Source organism: Dipodomys ordii, unplaced genomic scaffold, assembly GCF_000151885.1.
Source record: "Dipodomys ordii isolate 6190 unplaced genomic scaffold, Dord_2.0 Scaffold1, whole genome shotgun sequence".
In the NCBI taxonomy this organism is placed as follows: Eukaryota; Metazoa; Chordata; class Mammalia; order Rodentia; family Heteromyidae; genus Dipodomys; species Dipodomys ordii.
In genome coordinates this window covers 4701454-4726781 of record NW_012267217.1, presented here as the reverse complement: position 1 = coordinate 4726781, position 25328 = coordinate 4701454, and the positions used below count along the sequence as shown (strand labels likewise).

Sequence of the window (25328 nt, the reverse complement as noted above, 5' to 3'; positions counted from 1 at the left end):
AAACAAGCCATAGGTCATTTAAAAAATTATAATTGAAAAAGTTAATAGCTTTTAAGTTACTCATTTTAAAAGGTTTTCTTAATTGATCAGAATTGAAATAAATGCATTATAAATAGATTAGAACAAGAACACAGAAAGATGTACAAAAGTCACTCCAAAATTAATCAGCCACTTTTTAGTAATATCATCAGTATATCACTGGAGAAAATTTTGCTTTGCAAACAGAGCACACTGATCTCACCTGAGTTCATTTTCATACTGTGGGGACAGTCTACCTGAATTCTGGTAAAAGCTTTTCAGGAAAGAGGGGGCAGTGAAGGAAGGGGCAGAGAAGGAAGTGTGAAGGCTTGGAAGGCTGGAGGAAGAAATACTCTCCTTGTGCATGCGTCGAGCTGACAGAAGAATGCTGAGTACAGAAAACACAGCAAATTTGTCTTAATTTCTATTTCAGCACAATCTTCATTCACTATGAAAAGGCATATCAACAGATTCTTGTTATGCACTTAACCCTCCTTTGAAATCTCAGGAAGGAATCTTACACAGATTACAACAAGAGCATGCAGTTCTCTATTTAGATGACTACACTAAGTTTCATCTCTTTGAAAACTGAATTTCTCATCTGTGCAGGGTGCCTTTCCATCCAAACTCAGCTCTCAAAAAATTCATAACGATCTTAAAACAAATGTTGTTTGTTTTTACATGCAAAAGACACACTTCAAGGCAAAAACGTAGGGAAGCACAAATAATTACAGGAAAACAAGTTCCAGAAGGAAAAACTGATTATGAGTAGTTCAAAGAGTAACTTTTTCAAGATAAAAACGCTTACTAAATACTTAACAGTAACATGTTTGGTTGTAGAAAATCAGCTTACCTTTGGCTTAATAAACATTAACATCTGTGTTCTTTCCTGAAGCCAGTAGATTGTGCACTAAATCTGCCTCAGAGCTCTTTTTTTTTCTTTAGAAGTTCTTCATGTAGCAAGTTTTTACAATGAACCAAGCTTTTATAATGTATCAAGGTTTCATGTTTGTAACTAGAAATTATTTGAGCTTATACATTATATTACAAAATGGATGAACTTAGATTTCTAGTGTAAAATAATCAATGTTTTTAATTCTTGAAAATAATTTTTGCTGGAAAAAAGTTTGTTGTCTTGGGTAAAAATAAATAATCATAATAAAAATATCTTAGGCTACATATGAATACTTCAACTCCTTCACATATAAAAAAATCTGATAATAATGAATCCTCTGGGCTTATTCTATTTTTATATCAGAAGTACCAGACTTCTACATTCAGAAAACAGTAAGAATCCAACCATACCCTCCAAGACATGCCATTCGCATAATATACTATTTTATATAAAAATTTTTGTCTTAAAATTTAGTTGCTATTCATTTCTCAAATAAGCATCTCATTCAACCTTGTATCAAATAGGTGCAGAAAGAGACCCAAAAAAGGAACGAATTTATCATATTCCTTCTAAGATATAAATATCTAAAATATAATTCCTAATCTATGCTGTACAGTAACAAGTAGAATCATCCTACAATTTCTTACCAAATCTCAGACTATTGTGTTATTTTTAAATGGTCATGCAAGATAATTTCAAATATACATTGCCTATAATAGCGAGGACAGATAGTCTTTTTAGATCACTTTTTTTTATAGAGTTTGCAGTCCTTTTCGTACTTCGCTTTACTTTATTATAAAATAAAATACAGTGGAAATACATGCACAAAAGTAACTTAGGCAATGATGGTAACCTGGTATTTTGCTGTAAGCTATCCTCTTCACTTGTAGTGACCTTGCTAGCTTAAAACCATCATTATGGGGTCCACTGAGTACGTTTTCAGACTAAACAGTTGCATGGTATTTTGCTGTCTTTCTCTGGAAGGGTTGGACAAGAGCATCACTGTCTATTCAAACCGCATTAACTCTTCTCTCTGGATGAACCTTGAACCTTGGCCCATTTCCCCTAGCCACTTAAGTAATAAGCCCATCCTACATATTCCTAGGGTCTTGGTACAACCTAAAAGTTAGCTCAACCATGCAGTCTCCATCCTCCAGGACTCCAGAATGACCCAACCACGGCAAGAGAATGTGGCTTCCTTTGTCCTGGGGAAGGGCCCCAGCTTACCTGCACTGCTCGCTGGAGCTCTGCCTCAGCAGAGGTGAGCGCACCCCGGGGGCCCTGCCATCCTGGAGGTTCAGCTTTCTCCTGCTGCTCGAAGGAGGGTGGCTGAAGGTGTGCGCCCGTCTTCGGAACTGCGGGGAGTCCGAATCTTCCTCAGGGAAGGCTTGCCAGGCAGAGGACAGGGGCGAGGCTGGTGGGGTTCCTGGAGGAGAGTCCCCTGGGGAGTAGTCCTGAAACACACAAGCACCAGAGAGGTCACAGCAGACCCGTCCCGGGCTCACTCCTTACGGGGCGCCTGGTCGTCCTCACTCAGCACTGAAGGAGTTTTCGATTTCGTGTTCTTGTTCTTTTGCTCAATCCATAGGCAAGGCTAATCGGTTCTAACACAACCCTTTCCTTCTGATAAGCAGCTGTACAAGAGTATTGTAGAGCTAGTTTAAGAGGTGATAAGAGAAGGTATTCTTCACACACACGTCCCCCTCCCCCAAGGCTGTGGTGAAATGTCACAGCTAGACTGTACTGTTCTCATCGGGTGCCTCAGGATGAAAAGAGATCATGACCTCAAGAGGGTGGTGTCGGTGTGTGCCTATCTCTTAATTTCCGTGACAGATCTGCTACATGCTTCCTGTACTGTCAAAACAATATCCCAGGGCCTAAGCGTCCAGGTCTCATAGCCAAGCCTTCAGGAAAATAAAATCAAGCCTGGAAAGTATCTACCTCCATGCTAGATGTTTCAGCCCCACTACATGATCCCTGGGGGAGATTTCTTTTGAAAAGACAAGAAAAACAGGAAATGAATTGTAATCTGAGTTGGGTTGGAATGCATCGCCCACTGCACGAAGAGACATAAATCTTGCAATTCAGTCAGGTATGCTGTTTATACTTTATGAAACAGCCATCCCTTGCTGAAGGTTTAGCTTGATAAACAATGGCTTAGGGATAACAGACTCATAGCTACCCAAATCCCCAATTCATCAACAAAAATTTAATAAAAATAGTTTCATAGTTTTCCATTTATTAAAAAAAAAAAAGGTTGCCCTTGCTACAGGTTACATGTTGTACAATGCAGGAAACAGGAAACCAAACCTACTGAGAGTTGTCTATGAGATAAAGAGGCTAATGCTGCAGTTGAAATGATAAAAAATTGAGGAAGAAAAGGAGCATGGGAAAACAACCACAGAAATCAATATGTAAGTAGAGGAATTACATGACTCATTCTATACGGCTTTGGATCAACAGTTGTTCAATATTGTCCGCCGAAGCATGAATCTACAAACAGTAAAAAACCTTATATGGGGGCTGGGAAGGTGGCTCAGTGGTAGAGCATTTGCCTTGCATGCCTGAGGCCCTGGGTTCGATTCCTCAGCACCACATAAGCAAAACGAAAAAAAAAGCCAGAAGTGGCGCTGTGACTCAAGTAGTAGAGCACTAGCCTTGAGCTGAAGAGCTGAGGGACAGTGCCCAGGCCCAGAGTTCAGGCCCCACAACTGGACCCAAAAAAAAAAAAAAGCCTTATATGACATAGACTATATAGGATGCGTTCTACCCAACATGAATAAAGCGTGACTGCATGAATAACACGTTCATACTCAGAAGTGTTTCATTTAAAATAATAAAGCCTCACATACATATTTTTTAAAGCCACAAAGGAAGCCACATGCTGAGTGGTTCACACCTACAATCCTAAGTACTCAACAGGATGAGCTCTAGGATGGTTCCAAGTTAGCCTGGGCAGCAAAGTCGGTGACACTCTCATCTCAATTAAATGCACTTCCAGAACTGGAGCAGTGACTCAAGGGGTAGAATGCAAAAGCTAAGAGACATCACCCAGCCCATGGGTGTAAGCCCCAATACTGGCACAAAACAAGTTTCTTAAAGCCATAAAGTCCCACTATAAACCAATAAGGCATGCAGGGTACCATATCAGTGTTGGGGTTTGCTGAGTCACAGTTAGGAAGCTCTGATCAGATACCTTCTCTGATGCGAGACTGTTAGACCGCTCAAAGCTGTCCATACTTCCAAGTCGACCTCTCATTCTGTTAGCTCCCTAGGTGAAGAGAATAAAAACAATCCTTTATTTGGTTTGCATTTTTACTTCCAAATTCTTTTTATGCAAAGTAATTTGAGGTTGCCACTCCATATGAGCAAAATTTAATCCTTTGAGGGTCCAATCAAATCTGCCACACACACACACACACATACACACACACACACACACACACACACACGCACACACACACACACACAGAGCTGGGGTAAGTGAAAGTATTCCCACCCTATTTCTATCAGGTTTATGTCAGAGGCTAGATAATAAGACCTAAGATGAAACTTTTTGAAGATATTTTGGTTCCAAGGTTACCAGGACATCAGTGAGAACTGAATACAAATGTGGAAGGTACATTAAAATAAACCAAAAAGTCATAAAGGTAATATTTTAATATAAACAACCTTCATACCACACACTAGAGATAATATAATCCACATTTTAAGGATTATAATAAGTGGGTTAAAAAGAAATAGAACATAATCCCAATTTATAAGAGGCTGAGGTAGGAGAACACATGACCATACAAGATGATGCTAAGCAAACTGAATCCCAAGATATGGACACAAGAGGTTTTCCTTTGTTGTTGTTGTTTTTAATATACTGTGTGATTTTTTTTGTTTCCTTTGTATGTTCTTCCCCTTATGTATATTGCCTGCTGTCACTATATTTGATTTGGGTGCCCTGCATCTTGTATATACATTTGTCTAATTTGGGGAGGGGAAGGGGGATAATAAAACACTAAATCAAGGACACAGGATGACCCATTGTAACAATGATACTCACAGGACAGTATATTGGAAATGATCTTTACAACTTCGGTGGGGGTGGGAGGGATAGTAGGAAAAAAAACCCAAAGAAGTGGGTAACAATATTTGACAAGAAATGTATTCATCACCTTACTCATCTAACTGTTACCTCTTTGTACAGAATCTTTACAATAAAGTATTTTTTTTTAAGTTTGAGGACAGCCTGGGCTAATAACCAGTTCAAAGCCAGTCTGGAGTTGAGAGAGGGGACAGGAAGGGAGGTGGGAAGATAAGGGAATGGAAGAAGGGGCAGGGAGAGAGGGGAAAAGAAAAGAGAGGAAAGGCAGGGGAAGAGAGGGGATGGGAAGGAAAAGAAGAGAAGGGAAGGGGAGAGGAAGGGAGAAGAGGGGGATAGAAGAGAGAAGAAGTGAGAGGGAAAGAAAGAGAGAGAAAGAAAGAAAAGAAGGAAGGAAGAAAGAAAGGAAGAGAAAGAGAGACAGGGAGGAGGGAGGGAGGAGGGAGGGAGGGAGGAAAAGGGAGGAGAGACTGCCTTGTAAAATTTATTAATTTTGCTTTATTAACTATAATGCAAAACTACTTCAGTAAATTACTTCACTCTAAATTGGCTATCAGCTAGCTTCAATGTTTGTGCTATCAAAGCTCATCATGAAAAAAAGGGTGATCACTAACTCATTCACACTTTGATCCTTATTTCCCAAAAACAAATTTAGAATTGGTTTATACTGATGCTTCTAGTGCTGCCTAATCTTTCCCTTTCTGGCACTGTCTGTTGGAGTCCTACTGTGGAGGATGAACATTTTCATTTATATATCTGCAGATGTCAGTATTCTATAATAATACTTGCCATTTTAACCTTGGTTAGAGCCTTTGTATATGAGCAGATGTTTCTCTCTGGAGCTAAATCTAAGTTTACTCTTGGTCATTCTGAAATTTCACAACTATGTGTCCGGACCTGACACAAAACAAATGTGTACTTTCTGAGCTCATTAAATCTGGTGAAAGACATGTGCTCTAGCTCTAAGAAACTTTCAAAATTACTACTCTGAAAATTCCCAGCATGCCGTGTTGCTTCTTGGAGCTGCTAACCTTTGAGATTTTTATTTCCAGGCTGTAACACACCTGTTCACTTATGACCTTGTTCTATTTTTCCATTGCTTTACCATTGTGTTCTGTTTTCCAGAAGATTTTTTTTCAGTTCTAGCTTCCTAGTTTCTTACTAGATTCTTATTTTGTGTATAATTAAGATCACATGTTTCATTTTGTTTTGTTTTGTTTTGTAAGTCCTGAGGCTTGAACTCAGGGCCTGGACACTGTCCCTGAGCTTCTTTTGCTCAAAGCTAGCACTATCACTTGAGCCAAAGCTCCACTTCTGGATTTTTCTCTCTATGTGATAATGAGGAATCAAACCCAGGGCTTCATGCATGCCAGGCAAGCACTCTACCACTAAGCCACCTTCCCAGCCCATCACGTATTTTTTTTTAACAATTCTTTCTTATTCTTTGTTAATTTTTTTTTTTTGGGTCCGGTCATGGGGCCTGAACTCTGGGCCTGGGCACTGTCCCTAAGCTCTTCAGCTGAAGGCTAGCGCTCTACCACTTGAACCACAGCGCCACTTCTGGCTTTTTTGTTTTTGCTAATGTGGTGCTGAGGAATCGAACCCAGGGCCTCAGGCATGCAAGGCAAGCGCTTTAACCACTGAGCCACCTTCCCAGCCCTGTAAATTATTTTATATTGGAAACATCCTAATTTGTTTAATAGAAGCAATTTTTATTTTTATCTGTATATTCTGCATTAGTCACAGTTTCCTATTCCCCTAGGTTGACTTTACGACAACAACTGTATCAATAATACAAATTCAGAGTTGCCTCTGATGGGCAATATGCTGTGACAGGCATTTTCCCACAGTATTATTATATCATTTAATCTTCACAACAATTTTTTAGGTTGATATAATTATTCAGCTCAACTTCACAAACAAAGAGAGTGAACTTCTGATAGGTTGTGCTGTCCAAAATCTACCTAGCCAGTAAAAATAGCAGCCTTGCAAACACAGAACTCACACTATAAAAGCCAAGCGCTTGAGCGCCTTCTTCCCATACTGCCTTCCTAAGGGAGAGCTTTGTGAAAGATAACCTCACAATAAAATTAATTCGCCTGTGGTAATTAAGTGGAATTTTGCAGACATCAAGGTTATTTTAGTTCTTCAACACTATGCTGTAACTAACTTTATACATCTAATAATAAACTCTATTTGTGGCTAGTAAATCACTGGGTTACTATGTGGGGCCATGAGGAAAACATAGTACAGACCAGGCTGTTTTCTGCTATTTTTAGCTGCTACTTACATGCCAACCTGCATGGTGATTTGATGACTTGATGACAATACTCAAATGGATTCTGAACTATTTTCATTATTACAAGGCAATTTAAAGTTGGCCACCAGTGGCTCACATCTATGATCTTAGCTACTTACCTTCAGAGCCAGCCCATGCAGCCTTTGAGACTCTTATCTCCAATTAAACACCTAAAAAGCCAGATGTGGCTCAAGTAGTAGGGCACTACCCTTGATCAAAAAAGTTCAGGGATAGCACCCAGGTCCTGAGTTCAAGCTTTAAGATGGGAACAACAATAATAAAAACATAATGCAATTTAACTCATGTATATTAATTACTGTTTTATCCTTGTGTGTTTGTTTACACAAAGAAAAACAGACCTATTTTAAAATTGTACTCTAATGCTGGGTGCCAGTAATTCTAAAGCTACTCAGAGGGCTAGGATCCAGACGATTGAGGTTCAAAGACAATTGGAACAGAAAAGTCCCCACAACTCTATCTCCAATTAAGTAGCAAAAATCTGAGCTGGAAGCAGATCACGATCTGATCAAGCAAGCCAAGCAAGTATGAGGACTGAGTTCAACACACACACACAAATTGTACTCAACCACTATTGTTGGTTCTCTTATTGCCACAGACAATAGAAATTATTCTGAAGAAGGATGACTCATATTTTATATTAAGAACTACTTTGGAAGTCAGGTGCCGGTGTCTCACGCCTGTAATCCTAACTACTCAGGAGGCTGAGATCTGAGGATCGTGGTTCAAAGCCAGCCCAGGCAGGAAAGTTGGAGACTCCTATCTCCAGTAAATCACCAAAAAACCAGAAGTGGCATTGTGGCTCAAAGACAGGACCCAAGCCTGGAGTTCAATCCCCACAACTGACTTTAAAAAAAAAAAAAAAAAGAACTATTTTGGAAATTTTCAACTGAACAAACAGCAGCCAGGAACCAGAATACAACATTCTGTCTTTCACCTTGGAGCAGATAGCCTTTGCCATTTTCCTACAGTCTGATTTTATTCCCGGGCCATGCCCTTTCCTTTGCATTCATTGTCTAGTGTTAATGAGTTGAGCTTCTAAACACTTTAGAAAATGAGCCTACTTCATGAACAGTTACAGTGCATTAAATAAAATATTTTGACATATAACAATGACAGCAATTGTAAGCAGAGCTGTATGATTCAAGTGTGAGTAATTTTCTATTATACAGCTTGGAAAAAACTGAGAAATTGTATTGCGAAGCCTTGATGTTTCTATGCAACCCTTTATAGAGAGGGAGCTGCCGGCCTTCCTAACAAGTTCATTCTACCACACACGAAGAGAGCGAGACCTTGTTAGGTCACAAAATATATGGTTCTTGGCATTACTCCTGGAGACAAAAGCTACAGAATGCACCTTGGCCAAAATAGATTGGCCGTGCTCTTGCTGAGAGACACACCAGCAATTCAAGGCATGTGGTAGGAATCACTTCAAAGTCAGCCATGCAGGCACCACACAGAACGCCAAGGTGCTAAATAGATATAGAGCAAGACTCTAAATACCCACTGGGTGCTTTGTAAAATGGCGACAGTTCTGAGCTTACCATTGCATGTATCACTTCAGACCCATATAATGTATTTGCTTAGCACCTTTACATAACAGTTAATTGTTTTGATAATATGAGGTGAGACAGTATTACTATGCACATTTTATAAATGAAGACACTATGACTTAAAGAAGGGAAATACGAAGCTGGATGCTGGTATCACGTTTATAATGCTACTCAGGAAGCTGAGATCTGAATCACAATTCCAAGCCAGTTCAGGCAGAAAAGGTTGTGAGACTCTTATTTCCAATTAACCAGCAAAAAGCTGGAAGTGGAAGTACAACACAAGTGCCAGACTACTAGCCTTAACAAAAAAAAAAAATCCAAAAGAGAGCTCACTCAGGCCCTGAATTGGAGCTCCAATAGTGGTGGGGGGGAATAGTTTGGGGGGGCCACGGTGAAAGAGAAGGAGGGAGAGAGAGAACAAAGTCAGAAAGAGGGAAGGAGAGAGGGAGAAGAGAGAAATAAAAAAATAGAAAGGGTAAAAAAATCATCCTAGTTCATAAACATAAGACTATAAAGGCTGGGTCTTACCCTCAAGTTCCCTGAACACCTATGTAACTGGATTTTCTAATTTTTTAGATTTGATTGATTGATTACAGTTTCTGGCACGTGAACTCAAGGCCTGGGTGCTGTCCTGAGCCTCTTTGTGCTCAAGGCTAGCACTCTACCACTTGAGCCTCAGCACTACATCCAACTTTTGCTGATTAGTTTATTAGAGATGAGTCTCATAGACTTCCAACCCCTATCCTCAGATCTCAGCCTCCTGAAAACAGAAAAGCTTACACAAAGAAAAACAAACCCACTCTACAACTGTACTCTAATGCTGGGTGCCAGTGGTTCACACCTGTACTTCTAGCTACTCATAAGCTAAGATTCAAGGATCTTTTTCGGGGCGGGCTGGAGGTGGGGGTAGGGGGTGTTGAGACAGATCTCACTACATAGGCCTAGCCGGGCTACAGTTTATCACCCTCCTGCCTCTGCCTCCTAAGTGATGGGGTTACAGGTATATGCCTGTAAGAAACTGTCGTAAAGTAGTAGCTAAATTAAAGTTATTTTAATAGGTTTTTCTTATTTGGCTGTTTAAGGAAATATTTCTTTAGAATGAAGCAAGACAGTCAGAAAACATAGGTATGTTTACCTAAAAGAAACTCAGTTTCCACTTACCCTTGAGAAGATATTTTCCAGGGAGCTGGTTAAGGATCTCTTTGCTTTATTTTTCAAAATGTCCAGCTTGAATCTTCCGCCACTCGTTACATTTTCTGGGATTGTACTATTTGAAATATTCTAAAGAAAGAGAAAAAGAAAAGTGTGAGTTTGGACATATTCAAAATTAAATGAGGTTTTAATACAAGATTAACACTAAGCCATTAGCCAGACAGTGGTGGCTCACACTGTAAATTCTAGCTACTTAGAAGGATGAACTCTGAGGATCACAGTTCAAAGCCAGTCTGGGCAGGAAAGTCCATGAGACTCTTATCTCCAATAACCACCAATAAAAGGCCAGAATTGGGACTGTAGCTCAAGTGGTAGAGAGTTAGCCTGGAGCACCAAAGCTCAGAGACAGCACCCTGGCCCTAAGTTCAAGCCCCAGAACCAGCACCAAAAAAAAAAAAAAATAGACTGAGGCATTAAAAAAACCACAAGAATTCTTCTGTACTTGCATTATTGTGTTAAGAAGTAATGATTTAAGTTCTATATGGTGAACAAAAAATTATAAGGCAACAGTTTTATATTGTAATAAAAGGAAATATTTTCCTTCATGCTTATCTTTTCCATTCACATATTCTTGCTTCATTTCACAAACCTTAAACTTCAGATGTCAATTTCTCTTAGTATTTCCATTAACTCCCATTACCCCTTCCCAATACACATGCTTTCTATCCAAATTATTGAGTAAAACACAGGAAGGAACCCACTTCAAAAAGAAGAACACCTTGCAAACAAACTGAATTGTAACAATGCCTTGGCGTGATTTCATTTGGAACAGCAAGTATTCATCAATAACACTATCAACCATATGAGAGGCTATGACATGTACTCTAATGTATTAGGTTCCCTGTATTTTTTTATTTCATTTTATTGTAAAGATGCTGAACAGAGGGGTAACAGTTACATGAATAAGGTCATGAGTACCATTTCTTGTCGATCATTGTTACCCCCCTCCTTTGTTTTTCTCCTACTATCCTTCCCTCTTCCAACTCTACCTACCTGGATTTTTTATCCCATTGAAGTATGAAACTATTATGTATATTATTACCTGGTCCTCAATGGTTTAATTAATTAATTAATTAATGCCAGTGATAAAACTTGAACTCAAGGCCTCCTGCTCTTTTTTTTTTTTTTTTTGTCGGTCATGGGGCTTGAACTCTGGGCCTGGGCGCTGTCCCTCAGCTCTTCAGCTCAAGGCGAGCGCTCTACCACTTGAGCTGCAGCGCCACTTCTGGTTTTCTGGTGGTTTTTTTGAGATAGGAGTCTCACGGTCTCTCCTGCCCGGGCTGGCTTTGAACTGCGATCCTCAGATCTCAGCCTCCTGAGTAGCTAGGATTACAGGCTTGAGCCACCAGCGCCTGGCTAAGGCCTCCTGCTCTTGCTTGACTTTTTTTTCCTCAAGGCTGCCACTCTACCGCTTGAGTCACAGCTCCACTTTTGGCTGTTAACTGGTTAATTGGAGATAAGAATCTCACAGACTTTCCTGCCTGGACTGGCTTCAAACAGTGATCCTCAAACCTCAACCTTCTGAGTAACTAGGATTATAAGCATCCAGCAGTAGGATTACAAGATCCACCAGCATCCAGCTAGTGATAAAAAATAAATTAAATAAAGTTTATAATTCATTAAGGAAGGGAAGAATAAATCAGAGTACATATAAGTACACGAGCATAAAGGCTGGTCTCACTGGTCAGAGGAAAAAAGCATGCACAGGATTCAGAGAGACAAGAGAATAGAGACAGTCTCTCTCAGAACTGAGGGGTGTGTATTGCAAAGTCACAATGACCTAACCCAGGCTAGGGAGTCAGTGAGGTAACGGACTAGAGTACTGGGAAGCATCTTGAGCATGTGAGGCCAGAGGAAAGCCCCAGAATGATTTTGAAAACCAAGTAAACAGGAAGAACACTGGTCTGAATTTATAACAAGAGAAGCATTTTTGTGAAAGCCACTTTTTAGGGGAATTTCTCTCCAAACAGTATTTGAAAACATCTAAAAGGTGAGAGAAATGAGAGACCAAAAGACAAAACTAGATGAGAGACTTCGGTGCATGCAGTACTAATGGGGCTCACACCATTGCTGGCTCTATCAAATCAACAAGCTATTAGCGCAAAGCCAAACATGGCTGTGTATGCCTGTAATCCTGTCTATTGCTCAGGAGGTTGAGGCAGGAAGAGTGTGAGTTTGAGCTAACCTGGGCTACAGAGGGAGACTCTGTTAGGGCATGGAGGGAGTTAGTCATATAAAAAATAAAGTAAAGTAAGACATTACCAGAGTTAGTGCTCTTGAGAGATAGACATATGAAGCCCTTCAATGCTCTGTAATGATCTTGCTTTATCTCTGTTCAGCTGGGAATAAGTCCTAAATCATGAACATAGAAATGGCATCCTTGCCAGGCACTGGTGGTTCATGCCTATAATCCTAGCTACTGAGGAGGACTAGCTCTAAGAATCAAAGCTCAAAGCCAGCCCAGGCAAGACAAATCCATGGGACTCTTATCTCCAATTAACTGGCACAAAAGTCAGTCATGGTAGCATGGCTCAAGTGGTAGAGTGCCAGTCTTGAATAAAAAAGCCAAGTGAGAGTACAAGCCTAAGTATCAGTACAGAAGATAAATGAAAAGAAAAGAAAAGGAGTGGAAGGGAGTGAAGGGAAAGGAAAGGAAGGGAACAGGAAAGGGAAGGGAAGGGAACAGGAAAAGGAAGGGAACAGGGAAGGGAAGGAAAGGGAAGGGAAAGAGAGAAGAAAAGGAGGAATAGCATCTCTTAGTTTGCACCTAGATACCTGCTCACATATCACCCTTGCCTTCACCGTGTTTAGTCCTCTCAGTCTAAGCTTCTGATGAACTAAAACATCCAAATTTCAAGATATCGTAGATTAATATAACTAAGAACCCGCATTCATTCTACAGCATGACATTCTGAACATAGTTGACTGTGATTTTAGCCCAAGTCCACAGATACTCTTAAATTTGAGGACTGGAATTCTTTTAGCCCCATGTGCATGGGCCTACTGCACTGCTGTAAGTCTTTTACAATGCAGGGAAGTGGGAATCTGATAGGATCTAGAGCTGAAAAAGAGGAGAGCACCAAGGAAAGAGCTCCTTCCTGTTTCCTGTGCACCTACAAGACCCGACGCCCAGAGGTCAAGGAAGAAACATCTCACCGACACGGCTGGCCCTTCCCCAGTATGCACGTGTGTCTTCTGCTTGCTCTCACACAGCTGCCGCAGGTGCAAGATCACCAGTTCATTTTCTTCCTGGTCACTTATGGGCTTCATTTTCTGTTGAGAAGACAGATCAGGAGAGTGCACACAGGGCAGCCCAGCCTCTCTCTTCTTTCTTGATTCTCACTTTGCTTCATCTATAAACATCCGTGTAGCAATGGCTTTCCAGTTCTACCCAACAGTCAGTCCCCCCCAAGACATATGTATTTTTTTAACTTCAGACAGAAGTACAAAAGAACTGACAACATCAAGACCCAACTCTCATTCTTTATTTATACTGAGTTTATGACAACTACCAATGATGGTACCTGAACTCGCTCAAAGATGTCAGCTTGCTCATTATCTGTCAGTGATGAGAGATGTCTCTGGATCACCAGTTTGGCTCTTGGTGGGTAGAGACCTGAAGGGAAGGAGGAGGACAGGAATGAGGTGGAGGCTGGACACAAAGATCAAAGTGTGTACCTTGCAATGAGCATCACACTTAATCTTCTCCAGCCAGCCTTAAGTTAGTCTTCCACAACAAACCCTTGTTCCCAACACTGAAGTCATTTAAAACCTGAAGTCAAACTGCTCCACTCAAAGTAACAGCCTCCTACAGTGATCCTACGGTTAGAATCACTGACAAAGGATTTTAATATAATGAAGAACTTTACTTGTGTCAGACACAACCAGATACCACTTAATGTAACTAGTAAAAGTAGCCACCACGGGAATTCCAAGGTAAATCTCGGAACTGTTAGATAAAAGCTAAATGCTAGCCTTGGCCAAAAATCTCTGCATTTATACTCTAATAGTTTGTAAAGAACAATTACTATTACTATTATATAATATTATATTATTATTATCATTATCATCATCATATCAAAAAGCAGAACTCTAGCTGAATCAGGAGTCCCTTTCATCAAATTTCCTTTTTGTGTTAAGTATACTTGTAATGTTACTATTTTTGTCAAAAATGTTTACTTCTTTATATTGTGATAGTTATAATTTTTCTGCTTTTTAGTTTTTGTAAGCATTGTCTCACTCTGTAGGCCACATTGGCTCAGGTCTTAAGACCCTCCTGCCTCAGCTTTCCAAGTGGTGGGATTATAGGTGTATGTCACCAGAACCAGCAAATCGTTCACATTTTTGTACATAATTTATAATAAATCCCTGAGGAAAATTTTTCCATGAAAAACTTTCTTAGAACCCTTTTCAAAATGGAAAAGTTCAATTTATACTTACAATGATTCAACTCTGTTCCTAAGGAACAAATTTCCATTCCATGGCTGGTTGTCATTTCTAATATACTTACATCTTGATTATAAAGAGGACATAAAGGATATATAGAATACTTAATAAACCTTGCAGCTGGATTGGTATCCTAAAAATCACTGACTATTTTATTGTTTTGGTTTTTTTTTTTTTGGTCGGTCATGGGGCTTGAACTCTGGGCCTGGGCACTGTCCCTCAGCTCTCCAGCTCAAGGCAAGCACTCTACCACTTGAGCTACAGCGCCACTTCCTCACTGACTATTTTAAAACTATCTTTTCTAAGGTATAATGAAAGCACTTCATTACATGACATTGAGCCATAATTTGAATAATTTATACGTATTCACCATTATTAATAAACAGTAAGACAAAGTAATTGACTGAAAATATTTTCTTATCACTTGTCTTACTAAGTTGTATATTTTAGAAATAAAGAATATATTCTAAGATAGGTATATCAGAAGGTTTTCTAACTGTATTTTCTAAGAAACGACAAGGTGAAAGATAGTTGAAGTAAATTGATACACCTGCTCACATTTTAGCCATGTTTTTAAAGCACTCTCCTTATCTTTACAAACATCATAGGAAAAAATTACGTTAAAATACATGTGTCTTTTTTTCTCTTTTAAAAAAATACATGTTTCTTAGAAGGAAATCCACCTCATGACTGACAGAATGCATGCAGAGCTGACCCACAATGGCCTGGCCACACCTGTACCTGCCTGTAGTCCCTATGCAGGAAAAGAATGGGAGCAGAGTGGTATACATACTTCTCAGCAACTTCTCTCTTTGTCCAACATTCAGCATAAATCTTTATGCAGAGAGCTAACATCCATCTGGGTAGAAAGATAGCACTCATGACTCTAGCTTATTTTTTTCTGAAAAAAATGCTCTCAGTCAATGGAGGAGAGTGCTGGAAGGAATGACACTGATCAAGAGGCACTGTACAAGAAATTGACACTAGGAATTGAAACCTCTTTTACAACTACTTAATGATAAGTTTAAAAAATTTTAAGAGGCTCTCAGATATATTATAAGAAATGTTTGCTAAAAGGCTGCCTATGGGCTGTGGAAAACCAAAGTAACCATAACCATGTACAACAAAATTGGCCTCGAAAAAAATAAGTAGTGAATGAACATCAAATGAAGTGTTTCAATTGTCTTTTCTCCTCCTTGGGTTACGCTATATAAGATATTCGCAATGGCTGGGCATTGAGAGATCATGCCTGTAATCCTAGCTACACAGTAGGCTAAGAGATGAGAAGAGCCAGCCAGGGCAGGGAAGTCTATGAGACTCTTATCTCCAATTAACCACCACAAAAGCTGGAAGTTAAGCTGTAACTCAAGTAGTAGAACACTAGCCTTGAGCAAAAAAAGCTCAAAGACAGAACTCAGGCCTAGATTCAAGCCCCAAGACTGCACAAAGAAATAACAACAAAAGATGTGCACAATCTCCTACTAATAAGTTGTTCTCTTTTCTATCTTCTTATTCATTACTTTTAATTTTATTTCCATTAAATAACTTTTGCCATATAAACACTTGAAACTTTTCACCAAGTCAAATTAATAGGGATTTTTTCTTTTGCATTCTTTTACTTTAATAAAATCTTTCTTCCTCAAGGAATAAGAAGTTTGTTTATTTGTTTGTTTGTGGCAGGATCTATGTACCCCAGGCTAACTCAACCTATTCTCTTACCTTAGCTCCCTGAGTGCTGGGGTTACAGGTATGTGCCACCATGCCCTGAGTCTTTTCTTTTAATGATTTTGCAATTTAGTTTCTTTACACTGAGGATTTTGAACCATCTAGAATGACTTTTAAGATGAATAAATGAAAAAGATCTTTCTCCCTTTGCATAGCTGATTGATCCAATACCATCTCCTTGGTAATGTAGCTCCCTACACACACATAGATTTGCAATGCTTCCTTGACCATACACAAAAGAATGCTCCACTTCTGTATGCTTCAAAATGAATTGCATTCTATAAAATCATGTATTAAAATGTGAATACAACACTGACATAGTCTTGGATGGTACAGTTGTATAGATGACTAATACACACTGCAGTTTAGCACTATTGTTACATCCACCTCTGCCTGCTGCCAACAGACGGAAATCACAACCTGCAATTACAGCCACTAAACAACTCCCAAACTGCATTTGTGTGTGTGTGTGTGTGTGTGTGTGTGTGTGTGTCTGTACGTACATGCATGCATAAGTGAATGCATGTGTATATGCTTGCTGATACTGGTGCTTGAACTTGAGACCTTATGCTCTTACTTGTTTTCTTGCTCAAGGCTGGGACTCTGCTTCCAGCTTTTTGCTTCTGGCTTTTTGTTCACTAAGTGGAGATAAGTTTCATAGACTTTTCTGTCCGAGTTGGCTCAAACCACAATCATCTGATCTCAGTCTCCTGAGCACCTAGGATAACAAGCATGAGCCACCAACACCCAGCTCTGTGCCATTTTGCTATATACACATGGAGGGCTAGCTCAACTGTGCACTAAACTTGAGTTTGTTTGTTTAAAAAAAAAAAGCCAAGTAAGAGCTCAAGGTGTAGCTCAACTAAGCACTAAACTTGAGTTAAAAGTAAAAAGCCAAGTAAGAGTTCAAGGTCCTGAGTTCAAGCCCTAATATCAGCACACAAACAAACAAACAAAAAATCCTGCTTCATAATATCACCACCATTATCTCTGTCATTCACAATTGCGCCCCCCCCCAAAAGCCAATCCTGTTTCATCGAAGTTCTCAACCTTTAGAGAAAAGGAACACATCACCAAGGGGGAGAGAATCAAAGGAAGAAATAAACAGTCTGAGATGGTTTTGTCTGTCTTGATTCATTCAATAAATATTTGACCACTTCCCAGCATGCACTTTGCAGAGTCTTAAGAACTGTGGGAAATACAAGTCCCTCCCATGAGTTTGTCTTCAAAAAAGAAAAAGAAAGAAAGGAAGGGAGAGAAAAGGCCAAGCACCCAGAAGAGACTGACAGCACACTCAGATGAGGCTGGGCATGAGAACAGCATACAGAGCTCTGGTTCCCATAGACACAAAGAACTATTCGGTGATGGCGCAGACTTTCTCATAAGCAAATGCCAAAGCAAACTCTTCCAGTGCCAAGGCCACGTTCTACCATACCTTCGATCCTCTCACAGAGCTTATGCAAAGAGTGCATGGGGCAGGCTTCACACAGCTTGATCTGCGTCTTGGCACTCTGCAGTGCAGCCGCCGTGCTGAATGCCTGCTTCAGGGTCAGCATGACCTCATCCACCTGTGAGAAGGAACAAAGCACCAGTCCATAATGTTGTCTTTCATGGAAACCTTACAAACCCAAGAGCAGTAGGAGCCTTTATTGCTGCTCACTAACTCATAATAGAATTTTGATGACTAGAGAGCTGGCAGAAAGTAAATATTTAGTCTTGAAGTTAGACCTTTCAGCCATCTACTTGCAATGGAGTGAAATAAGACCATATCAATATATGTCATATAATGTAGATCTGTTCATAATGCTATTTTGTTTCCTCTTTTTTTCTTTCATATATGCGTATGCATACACTGGTACTAGAGCTTAAACTCAGGACCTGGATTCTGTCCTTGAGCTTTTTTTGTTTAAGGCTGGCATTATGCCAGTTAAGTCACACCTCCATTTACAGTTTGTTTTTTGTTGTTGTTGTTTTTGTTTTGGGGGTGCTTTTTTTTTGGTTTGGTTATTTTGCTAGCTAATTGGAAATGTAAGTCTTACAGACTTTTCTGACCAGGCTGGCTTCAAACAGCAATCCTCAGATCTTAGCCTCCTAAGTAGGCAGTATTACAGGCATAAGCCAATGGTGCTATTTTCAAGAGTCAGAGAGGACTATGCTATTGCAGACAGTTTAATTAGTAGATTAATTAAGGTCTTTGTTTTAACTAAATGGTCCACCAGATAAAGACCTCTCTGCAGGCTTTGTCTTCCATGTACAAGGAGTAACAAAAGAGAGTGAACATTTATTTGTGTTAATAGGAATCCTATTTGATTTTTTTCTTCTTGATCGCTTTTGTTGTAAAAAATAAAACATGTGTTTAAATGGAGTGCTGCAGGGAGGATGCAATCAGTTTACATAACAGTAGGAAGATTCTTTGGCCACTTCTGGTCCCATCTCTACAACTTCTGCTTTATTAACAGTCTACTTCTGATTTGTGACACTAAGAAGCTGCAACAACATGGTATCTAATAGCTGGAACTCACCACGAGGCCAGCAGTTTTCTAACAGCCAGATGCTTTCTTTCTCTTCCATGGGCCCAGGGAAGCAGTCTGAATCTTTCTGTCTAGTTTCCTGATTTCTCTGAAACCAACTAATAGGACATCCCCAGGCACTGTTAAAGCAGGTAGGATGTGGCTCCTTTTCTTAGACACATTCACTTAGGTAAGGTGTGCTTTTCCCACATTCTATACAATGTAGGCCACATTCTAGAACCTTCCTGACAGAGTTACTGAATCCTAAAGGGCTCATCACAATTGGCTCTGATATTCAAAACCCTTTATCATCATCAGTAAATCAGTAATATTGCTCTACTTTTCCTCTTCTCCTATGGCTTGGTTTAAGAATGAGTTATTACTTAAAGAATTTAATTCACTTCTGCAATTGAATGCATGGGAAATTAACTAAAGAGAAATCATTATTCTAGTATTGCAGCCATTACTGTTCTGCATGACCAACCATAAAAAGGCTTGTCGTAGATGACGAGGTGGCCAAGTGGTTAAGGCGATGGTCTGCTAATCCTTTGTGCTAGCCAGGTACCGGTGGCTCATGCTTGTAATCCTAACTACTCAGGAGATGAGGTCTGAGGATCACGGTTCAAAGCTAGCCAGGGTAAAAGTCTGTGAGACTTTATCTCCAATAAACTACTCAGAAAAAGCCAGAAGTGGCACTGTGGCTTAAGTAGCAAAGCACTAGCCATGAGCACAAAGAGGCTCAGGGACAGAGACCAGGCCATGAGTTGAAGCCCCAGGACTAGGGCGGAAAAAAAGGCTGGTGAATTAGTTCACAGCACTCCAGAAAGTAAAATAAATTTTTCATAAAATAAGCAACTTTTACCATAATTTAAAAAATAAAGATTTTTAAGTCGGAACTAAAAACACTGCATGTTTAATGCCTCTGCATTTTTATTTCATTTGCCTTATTCTGTATTGAAAAGTAATTTAAGTATTTATGCAGGTGCTCATTTATTTCTATCTTCTTGTTTTCCATTTATTTGAAAGACTAGAAGAGTTGGTAATTGGCTTAGCAATATAAAAAGCTGTCCATAGGTTGTTACTTAATAATACTATCTTATGCAAGGCTTTCTGTCCAACTACTGAATGTGTTTTCCTATCCATTTCTAAATAACATAAGATACCATTTCAATAGTGTCTGAAATGTGGCTACAAAATTCTCCTAGCCATAAATATTACTAAAAATTTTATATAACTAAAACCGAGATCAATGCAATTAAAAATTCAAATTAGTGTCTTTGAATACCACAAGGACAATAGGTCACACCAAAAAGTTAAAAACAAAGGACCTAGTATAGATGAATCAATTACATGCAAGAAAAAAAAAGGATTCTTGGCAATACTATCTGAAAAAGTTATTTCTGATGATAAACATAAAATTGGACAAAGAAAACAATGTTTTGGAAAGCAAATTTTTTACACAAAGGTAAAATCCATAATGAAGATGATGCCCAAAAACCTTATGCACCAATTTAAGCATTGCATAGTATTTTACAATAAAAATCACAAATTGTGCAAGGACTTCAAAACAACTATCTGGTCTAACTCACTGGAAATACTTAAAAACTTCAACCTATCCAATAAAGAATGGCCTCAATCCTGTTCTAACTATTATTAACAATAAAGCAATGTCCACATCAGTGACTAATCACCATATATTGAAATTTATCTACATTTGATAGATTTTAATTCTATGTATAACATTCTTTATTAGGTGTAAATTCTTTTTTTTTTCTGCAACAATACTCATTCCTTTATTGTTGACTGTGTTAATCTGAACAGGGCTGAGGCCTGCAGGTTACAGGCAGCACTGAGGTGTGACACATTTTTGCTCAACTGAGAGGCCTCCATCCTAAGGATTAGGTGTAAATTCTTACACAACAGCTAGTGTGTCTAAAATCATGTACTATATTTCTTGTTTGTAGAATAACTCATGCCAATTACTTGCAGTTTTCATCAGGTGAGAAACTTTTCATACATTATTGTTAATCCCTAAAAGATCTTAAACTTTTTCTTCTTATAAAACACAGATCCCAAACTTGTATCCATCTCTTTATCTGCTTTCCTCCCTACTTTGGTTGATCCTTTATTGTTAGATTTATTTCTGTAAGTATAATAAGTACCAGTAGTGAGAGAAAAATAATTTCCACAACTATGCACCACAGATTTCCATCTATAGGCTCATATTTCATTTCTAGTGAAATACCTTGCTTATTTCATTAACTGTAACTTGATGTAAAAATCTGTTTTCAGTGGCATGGATCTCTTTTCTTTTTTGCTTTTGGCTGTACTATCCTTGAATATTTTTTTCTCTATATTGGTGGAATTTAGATTTTCTTTGTCTTTAAGTAACAGTGACACATATTTTTAACATTCTTTAAATCAATTTTAGAGAAATCACTTTTGCAAAACAAGCGTATTTTCTCCAAAGTACACCAGTTGATTGAGAAAAATAAGCTACCTGCCTCGAAGGAAGGAGGGAAGGAAAGAAGGAAGGAGAGTAGAGAGAATGAATGCAAGAAGGCAGGCAGGGAAGGAGGGAGGGAGTGTGGGTGGCAAAACAAAATGTTAATTTTGTGGGTTTGATACCTGGACAAAATAAGTAAGCCTGCTGGCGTTGTAATTCTTTTGTTCTATACAACTGCAAAGCCACATCAAGCATAAAGCTGCTCAAAAGGATATTATTGAATTGACTGTTTTGTTTTGTTCCATCTGCTGGTTGCTTAAACCATCTATTACACAGGAAGTGTACATTAAATTTTCCTTCTGGCTTGCAGGTTTGATACTCAGTAAAGATGTGAACTGATAAAATTATAGAGTTAGCAGCATCTGCCAGATCCTAGCCTGGGCTTATTCTCAAAAATAATGAAGCCAGTAAGCAGATCAATACCGCTTCAGGTGACAGAAGGGCACTCTCAGCCAGTATGTTCTGTTGCTTTAGCTGAGCAGCATGAGCTAGAGAGAAAAAAGGGCAAGATGCACACCTGTGATCTGATTCCCTGTTTCGAAAACCCCTTCTACAAGCATGAATAAAGGAGTGGGGAACAAAACAAAACAGAAGCGGTTTAGGGGAGTAAGTTCTTCCATGCAAAGCCTGCAGTAAGAGAGGTTGACCACACCTGGAAAATGCCTGTCAGCTGTGAAGACCAAGAAGCTCATCTGTCAATCAAAGTGTGAAAGCCTGACCCAGGGGCTAACAAGAGTAAGAGCTGTGTGTGTGCCAGCCCCTCATAACTCAGAAGGCTGAAAGCTGAGACTTTTATCTCCAATTAATAAGAAAATACCAGACATGGAGATGTTGTTCAAATGGTAGAGTACCAATCTTAGCAAAAATGCTAAGGGATACAACCCACATCCTGATTTTCAATCCTGAATACTGGCGCGCGCGTCATAGACTTCCCTGCTTGGGCTGGGTATACACACACACACACACACACACACACACACACACACACACACACACGAAAGTAGTTAATTGGTAGTTAGTTAAAGATAAGAATCTCATAGACTTCCCTGCTTGGGCTGGGTTCAAACCATGATCCTCAGATCTGAGCCTCCTGAGTAGATAGGATTACAGGCGTGAGCCACCAGCATCCAGCTCAGTAGGAATATTCCTGATCTCATGTGTGTCCTATATTCTTCAGCACATGTTCACTTTACTAGCAAACCAAAATATAAGCACCATAACACCATCACCAAACAGCCCTTGTGGTTTGGCCCAGAGAACAGTTTGTGAGATAGAACATGATGACAAGTGTGACAAGACACAGCATTGCAGTCCACATGGGGGATTTTTAAAAATGCAAATGTGGAGAAGAATGAAGAATGAAGGCCCAGTTGCAGGTTGGAAGACCCAGGTTTTGTTCCTGCGTCAACTGAGTGCCTATGGAGAGATTTTGTGAGAAGGAACACTCTGGTGGTAACATAAAAAATAAGATGACTGATTTAAATTATTTCTGGAGAAACTGGATGCTAAAATTAGTGTGTACAGGAAAATAAATGCCCAGAATCAAGGAGCAAAGTGGAAAAGGGGAGGTGGATGGGAAACAGATTTCTATCTTTGAGTCAAAAGAATTCAGCAAACAACTGGACACAGAGAATGGAAGAGAATGCATCAAGATTTCTCAGCTGCGGGCTTGGAATGTGGCTTAGTGGCAGAGTGCTTGCCTAGTACCACATAAACAGAAAAGGCGGAAGTGACGCTGTGGCTCAAGTGGTAGATGCTAGCCTTGAACACAGAGAGACTCAGGGACAGATCCCAGGCCCTGAGTACAAGTCCCAGGACTGGCAAAAAAAAAAAAATTTGGATATATGATGTTACCAAATGAATCAGGTGGGATGGGTAGCAGAGTCTCCCATATCACCTTTTTTGTTCCTGGTTGACATTTTCTAGTGTGTTTTCTACCAATTTCTAGTTCCTATTTCTTCCTCTAAGAACTCATCCACCCTGTGCCCTCTATTATTATCAACTAAAGACAACTCTCAAATGCAAATGCAAATCCTAACCTAAATCCACATAGCAAGGGTAACCCAGATAGTTACTGAGTATTTGCTACGGATGGATGATTATCTAGTGAGAGAATGAAACTCAAATGAGACTCTGTGGAATAATGAACTATTAGAGGCAAGAGATTTATATTGCCTAGATGGAGATCCAGAAGGCAGCAGACAACAAAGAAGTGCCAATCTACTAAATCACTTCTTCACTACTCCAGCCAAAGTGTCCTCAGCTAGGCCAGCAGAAGGTGAGAGTTAAGCAGCAAGGAGACAGTTCTATAAACTCTTTACAAATGGTGAGGGGTGTAGCTTAGTGTTTAGTGAAGACAGTGTTTACTGGAGACAGTAAAAGGAGGAGAATGGAAATCTTTGAGGGAAAAAATATCAGTAGATTTCTTTGTCTCTCATCAGGTCCCTGCATGATGTATTTTCTCTCAAACCACCCCATACTAGAGGGCAGAAGAGGGTTAGTGTTAGAAATGCTTTGCAAATTTGAGAAAAGGAGATGAATCAAGTATTTAAAAATGAAGACAGAGGCTAATATAAAAAAGGGAAAAAAATAACTTTGTTGATTATCTACTCTGAGATGTTACAACAATTAAGGAAATAAGCGCACTATGCCTTTCTTATCTTTTTATTTGAACAATGGAAAACAAGTAACAGCTTTTCTTAGTCTTTACTTTAAAAAAACACACACACAAAGTCTTGGTAATATGGGGGAAGGACGGTTGTTAGATCCAAGGAAATATTGAGGCTTAATACCTGTCATGATAATTTGTTTTTGTTTCTCTAGTGTTCTGCCTGAGGTATAAAAATGTATTTCTAGTTATCTTCTTCTTTTTCCTTTGGGTTCCCAAGAATCGAGTCTGCTGTAAGACAGATGTGCTGGCAGAAGCTCCCGGACAGCATTAACACCACTTACCAGAGACTCACTGGCACACTGGAACACGTAACAAATGTATTGGCTCAGCCCAGGCTCTGGAGACTCCCGACAGATAAAGCCAAAGTGATCAACGTGCTTTATACCCTAGATGAGGGGAAAGAAAAGTGCAAACAGAATTTATGGAAATCAACATCCATTCTATGCTTTCCCAGGTCCTCAAATTTCTCCTTCATAGCAAAGTCACAGGGCACAGCATATCTTATGACACATGTCTGTGGATATATAATATTAATATAAAAGGTGAGACCAGCTCAGATTGTTTTTTTCTGAGAAACACTATGACTCAAGACCACAGGAAAAGTATTGATGGCCCATTTCACTGTATCTGGTAAAACAAAACAAGACAAACAAAAAAAGCACTATTATAAGCTCTCAATTTATTGTCTTATAATTGTCTATAGGAAGCTACAAATCTAAGGGAAAAAAGCTACCACTGACAATATTCAGATTAAATGTGAAGCAATTCTCTAAAACATGCATATAAATACCAAACTATCTGCTATTAATGGACAGCCAAAAAAACCCCAATGTTAAAATATTGATACTTTTTTTGCTTTGTTTTGTTTTTGTGCTCGTACTGAGGCTGGGACTTGGGGCCTAAGTGTTGTCCCTCAGCTTTTTCATTCAAGGCTGGTGCTCAACCACTTCAGACATTTCTCTATTTCCAGTTTTTTTTGGCTGGCTAATTGGAGATAAGAGTCTTGTGTACTTTCCTGCTCAAGCTGGCTTTCAAATGAGGATTCTCAGATCTCAACTTGCCAAGTAGCTAGGATTATAAGACTGGTATTTGGCCTCTGGCACTGATATGGTCTTTAAAAAGTTACTGTAGATACCAATTATCCACATTCACATTACTGTTCTTCCGGGATCCAGGTGAAGTAACTTCAGTTACATTTAATTTTTTAAAAACGCAGAATTTAGGGGCTAGGAAGGTGGCCCAGTGGTAGAGTGCTTGCCTTGCATGCATGAGGCCCTGGGTTCGAATCCTCAGCACCACATAAGCAAAAAGAAAAAAAGCCGGAAGTGGTGCTGTGGCTCAAGTGGTAGAGCGCTAGCCTTGAGCTGAAGAGCTGAGGGACA

General features: G+C 39.4%; 1 protein-coding gene across 1 annotated transcript in view; it reads right to left on the bottom strand.

Moving 5' to 3' along the window:
* Tbc1d4 (TBC1 domain family, member 4) overlaps positions 1 to 25328 on the bottom strand; it is a 155526-nt gene that overhangs the window by 34241 nt on the left and 95957 nt on the right. Inside the window, exons 4-10 of the mRNA XM_013009498.1 lie at positions 24228 to 24332; positions 17695 to 17827; positions 13613 to 13704; positions 13245 to 13361; positions 10038 to 10157; positions 4110 to 4184; positions 2141 to 2367 (exon numbers count right to left, since the gene is read on the bottom strand). Coding sequence (XP_012864952.1) covers positions 2141 to 2367; positions 4110 to 4184; positions 10038 to 10157; positions 13245 to 13361; positions 13613 to 13704; positions 17695 to 17827; positions 24228 to 24332 — 869 coding nt within the window. The remainder of the gene's footprint in view (positions 1 to 2140; positions 2368 to 4109; positions 4185 to 10037; positions 10158 to 13244; positions 13362 to 13612; positions 13705 to 17694; positions 17828 to 24227; positions 24333 to 25328) is intronic.